This window comes from Trichoderma citrinoviride (genome assembly GCF_003025115.1).
Source record: "Trichoderma citrinoviride strain TUCIM 6016 unplaced genomic scaffold BBK36scaffold_10, whole genome shotgun sequence".
In the NCBI taxonomy this organism is placed as follows: domain Eukaryota; kingdom Fungi; phylum Ascomycota; class Sordariomycetes; order Hypocreales; family Hypocreaceae; genus Trichoderma; species Trichoderma citrinoviride.
The window spans coordinates 707,512-715,082 of NW_020194718.1; the positions used below are offsets into that span (position 1 = coordinate 707,512).

Below are 7,571 nucleotides of genomic sequence, written 5' to 3' on the forward strand. Positions count from 1 at the left end.
GCACACGCCGTAGCCCCACGGGTGCCTCCGCCACGCGACCTGTTTCCCCAGGCTCCCGGCCCAGTACGTCGACTGCCCGCGGCAGAGGCAGTACGGCATCGTCTACTGGTCTAGGACGTCCGGCTCCGCCCGCTTCTACCACGCGTAGTCCCGGAGCCCCTGCGACGACGGCCGCTGCTACGGGAACGCGTCCACGACGCCGTGCCCGTCCGGCGGCCGCAGCTCGCGGAGCTTCTGCCTCTGCTCGTACCACGACTGCGGCATCTCGGGGCACCGGAGCACGAGCCGCCGGTACGCCTACCACCGCTGCCCCAGTTTCCGCCCGCTGCCCTTCTCCTACCGCCGCGGGCAGCACCGGCAGCGGTATATCGGGTCGTGCCTCGGCTTCGTCACCTTCTCGCCGCCGCCTTGCTGCTGCGCCAGGCTTCCTCGCTCCGGGTATGCCAGCCGCTACTTCCGCGGTAACAACTCCTACCGGCACACGCTGTCGACGCGGCGGAACCCGTAGCTGCAGCACGGGCTGCACTTGACCTACAACTACCACAGACTGCCTAGCTCGCCGCGCAGCCCCTGCTGACGCGCCAGGCTGGGGACTTCCTCCAGTAACATTCCCGAGTCCCGCCGGTCCAGGAGCTCCCCCTTCAGCTGCGGGCCTACCAAGCGCGCCAACAGGTCGTGCTGTTGCGCCGCGTCGCACCCGTGCCGGAGCGAGACCTACCGCGACGCTACCTCCAGCGGCTGCTGCCAAAGCTCGTCGCTCGCCAACGACGCCGGGAACGGGCCCGCCATCCGCTCCAGCCACTGCCGCGGCTACTACTCGTCGAGCCGCGGCTCCACCCTCTCGCGCCGGACCTGGACTACCCGCAACTTCGACCCCAACTCGCCCTGCTCCTGCCGCGGCTCGAACTTCTCTCGCATCCAGTCCCGCCGCTTGAGCCGCGGCAACGGCTCCCTGTGCCGCTGCGCCAGCGGGAACGCTTGCGGGTCCCTCCGCTCGCTGCTCCGGTCGGCCAACCTCTGCTCCAGCTCCGGCACCATCCAGTCCCTACTGAGCGCCCGGCGCCCCCAGCCCACCACGGTCAAGATCGTCGACCCGCTCGACCCGTCGCGCATCGTCCCCATCGGCGAGCGCGGCGAGCTCGCCGCCTCGGGCTACCTCGTCATGAAGGGCTACTTCGGGGACCCCGAGCGCACCGCCCAGGTCCGCCGCACCGAGCCCGACGGCCGCACCTGGCTCTACTCGGGCGACGAGGCCGAGATGGACGCCGACGGCTTCGTCCGCATCACCGGCCGCATCAAGGACCTCATCATCCGCGGCGGCGAGAACATCCACCCGCTCGAGGTCGAGAACTGCCTCTTCCAGCTGCCCGGCGTCCAGGAGGTGTCCGTCGCCGGCGTCCCCGACGAGCGCCTGGGCGAGGCCGTCGCCGCCTTCATCATCCCGCGGGCGGGCTGGACGGCGACGCGCGATGCCGAGCACGACGGCGACGAGGCCGCGCGGCGGCTGACCAAGGATCGCGTGCGCAGCTGGGTGCGCACCAAGCTGTCGAGCCACCTGGTGCCCAAGTACGTCTTCTGGGTCGACGACTATCCCAAGACGGCGAGCGGAAAGATTCAGAAATTCAAGTTGCAGGACATGGCAAAGAAGCAGCTTGCGGACGGGTTATAAGATCCATTCACATATGAGAAGATAAGGTAAAAGGGGGGGGCGGCGAATGAAGAGGAGGGGGAAAACAACTATAAGATTTTCAAGGACGAGTTAATGAAAAGGGCACCAAACTGCAAGTGCTGACACCACCACATGAACGGGAAGCATGTTTTTGTTTTTTATGCATTTACTGAGATATTTTCATCATTTCGGGTTCTTGGGTATTTTGTCCTTTACTTTTGGTTACATTGGCGATTGCGGAGGGATTGATTTGAGCTTATCCTTGCTGAGTACGGACGGCTGTGTGTTTGTAGGTAGCATCAGTGTTGGATATAACCAGGATTCTATTTCTATATAGCCGACCAACAAGCATATAACTATCTTGACAGTGTGGATGCAGTTCTGTGACTCGAATGCTTCGAGCAAATTGAACGACGTAGTTATCCAACAGCCGGTTTTCCACGAGGATAGTCCAAAGGCGCATCATACAGTCAGTTCCACGAGAACAATCTCTCACCATGTTCCTGCAAGCCAAACGAACAGCGCAATCCTCGGCTCAAAAGCTTCAAACAAATCACAGGACATGAACAAGCAACATTCATCCCCAAATTCGGAAAAGAATCCTCGCAAATCAAAAGTAGTCATGACAAAACCCGCACTAAATCAACTCAATCTATCGAGTTCTATAGCCCATCCCATCCACTGTTTTCCCCCTCCTCATGTCGTGTCAGTTTTTTGGTCGCAGCATATGGTATGGTATCAATCAAACAATCTTTCTAGCTTCGTCCCGCTGCTCCGTTTCTCGCCCGGACCTGGAGCTCCTCCTCGGTTCATGACACACAGAGCCCGTCCTTTTCCAGCTGGGTAAAAAGTATTCCCATATCCCAAAGAAGGTGTTCGTTTCAATAAAGGAAGAAGCCCCCTTTCCCTGTCCCATGAAGAGAGAATGAGGGTCAAGGGTAGCTTATAAACTCCGCAACGCCGTTGTCCCGAGGGAATGAAAACAAACACATGTGAAGCACCTCATCCGTCTGGCCCATGTTCCTCCTTTTTTCCTGCCTTGGTATCTTATTCCACCTGCTTCTCGCAGCCAATGCGGCCGAGGAGCTCCTTGCGATCGCTGTGTCCCGGGAGGCTGACACCACTGGCGGAAGCCTGCTTCTTAAGCCCGTTGCGTCGCTCCCAGCTCTTGAGGTCCAGCTCTTCCACGCCCACCTCCTGCTCCAGCGGCTGCACCTCCTCGTAGATGAGCTCCTCTTCGTCCTCTCCCTCCTCGGCCTCGTCGTCGCTTCGGGTATCCTCTGCGCCGTCTCCGCGGAGCACCTTGATGGCAACGCGGACAATCATGAAGAACCAGACAACCGTAAGGCCTTGCAGCAGAAGGAGGGGCGTGAGGAAGGCCCACTTGACCGTCTCGTTGAAGCACACGCGGCCCGTCGAGTTGAAGTAGGGCTCGATCAGGTACGAGAACCCGGCGGGGGCTTCAAAGGGTCCCTGCAGCGACGAATTTGGTCCGATGAAGCATCCATTGGGCATGATCTCAGGGGTGTGGGCGTAGATGGACCAGCAGACCGTCAGGTAGAGGACGTGTCGCGCGATGAACCAGGTCACCATGAAGAGGCCAAAGGTCACGTCGCACAGCGTGGAGAAACCGCAGTACTTGAGACATTTGGCAAGCTACAGATTCTGGTCAGCCCTCACATTGATACCAAAAACATAAGAGTGTAGATTCAGTAGTCAAAGAGAGAGGGGGGGAACACAAAGAGAAAACTCACCGGAAGAAACAGGTCCACCACGTCCATAATCACCAGGATAAACATGCCCACTCGGGTATGGTGGTAGCAGTAGCACGAGGAGATCAGCGCCGTCGTGATGAGGTGGTGGCTGAACATCTGCCAGTGGTCCTTTCGACGGTCCTCAATGTTGATGACCACAATTTGCTGCAGCCAGAATGCCCACTGGGCAAGCATGTACCACTTCATCAGACCACCCATCTCCCGGTTCGGCCAGTCCGTCCACAGCTCCCTCATGTTCAAGTACGCAGGCGAGTTGTAGTACAGATACTAGAGAGAATCAGTCAATTGTTGCGTCCCATGCCGTCCCGCGTCTTTGCTTCAGAAGCCACGTACCACTCCCATAGGCCAGAAAACGGCGTAGTAGACCAGTAGCCAGGCTTGCTCGCTGAACCGCGTCACGTCCTTTCGCTTGCTAATTCCATTGAGCCGACCCAGCGGCGCCAGGATATACTCCATCGTGCCGGCTCGCAGCCCGGTGAAAAGGACGATGAAGAAGGCAATCAGGTAGCCGTCGTCGAATCCGGTGGCGTACTTGCCCGTCTTGTCATTATAGTACGACAGATGGAAGAACTTGGTCGTGTAATCCCTGGCTTTGGGGATGCAGGCGTGGGACAGGAAGAGAAGAGCGAGCAGGTTGAGAGAGAGGCCTAATTCCGGTGACAACCGTCCCCGACAAGTCAGCGATTCTGCCATGATGAGATTGCTTGAGGGGCGTCTCTGTCGCATTCCGCACAGATCGCGACAGGCGAGTACTCTGCAAGTACAGACGAGCCGCGCAGCCTCATCGACAGAGGGCACCCCGAGAGTTAGAAACAGAAACGAGGAAAATCCGCGGCCAACATACCGACCTGGTTCTCGACGAACCAACGAGCGAGGGGTTTCCACAGCCCTTCGTCCTTGCGCCTCAGCCGACGCACGAGCACGACATTGCCATTGCTGCCAGAGGCCTGGAGATAGACGGACCCGTTGGCCGGTCTGGAGCTCTGGGGAGCCATGGAGGAGCCGATGGCCGTCTTTTCGCTCACCAGGCCGTGCGAGTCGCCCATGGTGTCGAAAGGCGCTGTGACAAGAGGTGGCGATCGTGAGCGAGCACTTGGGACTCCGCAAGGACAGGATACAAGAGGGAGCGAGTCTGCGGAGGAGAGTTCCTGAGTTGCCAACGGCCAACAACAAGGAGGTAGTAGAAGAATCAATAGCAACGGGCCAGTAGTAATAATACCCTGGTGCTAGCAGTAGTCAGAATAACTAGTAGCAGAAGTCGCAGCCAGAGGGTGTGGTGGGGGTGGTGGGATGTCTCACTGCCGCTCGTGATTGGGCGCTTTTCTGTGTTGTTTCTCCTCGTCCGTGTCAATTTACCCTCTCTTTTTTCAGTCTTCCACCTTTTTGCGCCGGGCTGCGGAGTGGCGCCCCAAGCTGCTGCTTAGCTTCCTTTGGGAAAAAAAGGGAGCTTGAATAGAGGGGAGAAGGTGAAAAAAAAAAGGAAACAAAAAAAGAAAATAGAGGAAAAAACGGCGCTCTGCCAAGCTTCCCTGGTCAATTGCTTGCAGATGCGATGGAAGCCCACTTTGGAGTCTTTTTTTGGGCTGGGGAGGGGAAAGAGGAGCGTTTAAAGAGCGCAGTTGACGCTCGGCAAGCAGAGACTACGCAGAGACCGGGGCCGGGAGAAGGAGAAAAAAGGGTAAAGAGAAGAGAGCAAGCGGGAAAAAGGACAGATAGGCGGTGGAGAGTCCAGATCAGAGGGATCAGCGCTTCAGATGCTGCTCGACTCGAACATGCGACTCAGGCTGGGTGCCAGAACCACAGCACCTCGCACGGAGGTACACTGTACGGCGGCATGCTGCATGCATTTGCATGGCCGCTGGGTACCCGAGACGGCAACTGCCTGTCTTGCTGTTTGCTGGCACTGCACGGCTCACACCAATTGCAACTGGCAGCATTACATGATGTCCCCAGAAGATGCTTGAGATGCGTGGAATCCCACTGTCACAACGCATCAATATTGCGTGTATGCACATGCGGCAGCAGCGGCTGGTCTGCAAGTCTACTACCTACCAAGGTATTAGAATATGAGCAGTCAACATGCGAGCATGCACTGCCTTCCCCCCGCGCATATCGAACAGAAATTGGTCAAATTTCAGATGTCTTGAACCCCTGGGTACTATAATTCCTTGGTCCACGATACTGGACTGTTTTCTCTCGTCTCAGGCCCGGCACAAACAGCATTGGACGGCCTCTTCCAGCCTCACACCATGGTACGATCAACACAATGCCCTACCTACATAATCACTCCATTGGAAGGTCAATCGATGTCATTGTTCTCTGTTCCATTGCAGGCGGTGAGGATCCGCCCTGTGCCATTCAATCAAACGACGCTGCTGCTCGGTGCAAGTTGCAGGTTGCAGGTCCCGAGTCTTACAGTGTGCGTCGACGTGCATTGATCACCTCGCCCCGCTAGCACCAATCCGCCACAGGGCACCTTGCGCTACCCGCTAGCGGTCTAGCAGCCTGCAAAGGCGTGCTGAGGCGCTCGCTTGGGCCCCAATGGCCCCTGGGCTCAACAAAAGCGATGCCTGAGACCCCGCGGCTGATTGGCTCCCGAGATTAACCTCTACCAAGACGCGGCTACGCGGGTGGGCACCAATGGCAGCTGCTGCAATTCCGCTCTGAAACTGGTCTCCTCTTTTGAACTGAGAAGTCCAAGGGGGAGAAAGGAGTTGGTTTGGTGATAGCAGTACATATCTACTGACATCTCGGCCGACTGCCATCGTGTAGAGCGACTCCATTCTATGGGCTGCGTGCTTGCGTTGGCGTCCACAGAAGACTATCCCGTTTGGAAAGATATGATGCAGGTGTTACAGCGTGTCCTGCTCGGAAAATAGCGAACAACACACGTGGGCGGGGTATAGGCTGGAGGATCCGGGCGGCGACGGATCCTTGTTTGCTGTTGGCCCAAGCCGAGCCCAAGATGCCGAAAGGGTATAACAATAGGCATCGCTGCACTTTGTTCTCTGGGCTCGTATCAGGCCAGGCGATGAGACGATCGCAAAGAGAATAAATAGGTTGACTGCTGCTGGGTCTTGAGCTTCTGGACTCTTGACTTGACGAGAAAGATGGCGACTAAATGGCCCTCAGCCTTACAGATGCCCTGAATATTTTGAGTGAGACGCTCCTAAAGCTCCCTCATCAGTAACAGTAGGCCTGCAACATCGTCCTGTCTATTAATTCTCTCGAATCATGTCCATCATGTGGATTCTTATGGCTTTCACTCGATATATCGGACAGAGAACAGCAGGTTGTTTGAAACTTGGGATGTTCTTGAAACCTAATCTCAGCCCAGCAAGCAACTCAGATCGAGTGGGGGTGATCAAACCGTAGCGTCGTCAGCAAATGGTGGGCCCTCTCAAGACTCATGCTCTTACACTTATTTGACGTTCTTTGACATGACTTGAGCAACAAAGATGTCGAGCTTGACGCACAGGTCAATATAATGCATTACAAGGAGTTCAAGTTTCAGTTTGAATTCGACTGCAGCGAGCACCACGGTTAAATAATCTCGGATAAGAAACATCAGACATTGAACCCACTGTATTTGTGTACATGTAGTCAACAGCACCAGTCATCCGTCAAAGAGCCATTTATGTAACCCTCACGTTCTTTGCTCAACCTACCCCGGCTGTGGAGGACATGCAGGGATCGCAAGCAAAATCAATCACGAGTACATTCATTACAGCACCTTCTGCACCCGTTTCTGTCGCTCGCAAAAGTTCTAGGCCTAGTTGTCTGAATCAAGTCAAGCTTGGCAAGGCGGAAACGCGCTTCTCTCTCGTTCTTCCCGTGGCCTCTTCTCCAGCATTCTTTGGAACCGGAGTCTACTTCTAGTAGCTACCTTCTTTACATACCTAGTGTCTACAGCAATATCCTACCTCGGCAGGTCTCCAGGCACTTAGTTTTGCGGAGTACCAGGCATGTGCAATTAACAACGAGATCCAGTGTCTCCTTAGTTTCACCTTTTGCTGCGACAGAGGCCGTTATGAAGAATGGCGAGAAAGAAGCTGCCAGCTATTATTTGCAAGATTTTCATTCATACACATATTGTTGAGAGCTCCGGCTTCTGAGCTACAGGTCGA

The 7,571-nt window shown here is 56.1% G+C and overlaps 2 protein-coding genes across 2 annotated transcripts; one reads left to right on the forward strand and one right to left on the reverse strand.

The window, feature by feature from the left end:
- Window positions 1-1,081: 1,081 nt before the first annotated feature.
- On the forward strand, window positions 1,082-1,669 carry BBK36DRAFT_56177 (acetyl-CoA synthetase-like protein; the record flags this gene model as incomplete). Its single annotated transcript, XM_024898268.1, has 1 exon — window positions 1,082-1,669. A coding segment is annotated over one exon (588 nt), but the record flags the coding sequence as incomplete, so codon positions are not given.
- Window positions 1,670-2,716: 1,047 nt separating this feature from the next.
- On the reverse strand, window positions 2,717-4,490 carry BBK36DRAFT_1170396 (longevity assurance proteins LAG1/LAC1; the record flags this gene model as incomplete). The annotated part of the gene is made up of 4 exons (XM_024895438.1): window positions 2,717-3,325; window positions 3,424-3,711; window positions 3,778-4,091; window positions 4,289-4,490. The coding sequence occupies 4 exons, from the start codon at window positions 4,488-4,490 to the stop codon at window positions 2,717-2,719; spliced, it is 1,413 nt and encodes a 470-aa protein (XP_024748033.1).
- Between the last annotated feature and the right edge of the window lie 3,081 nt (window positions 4,491-7,571).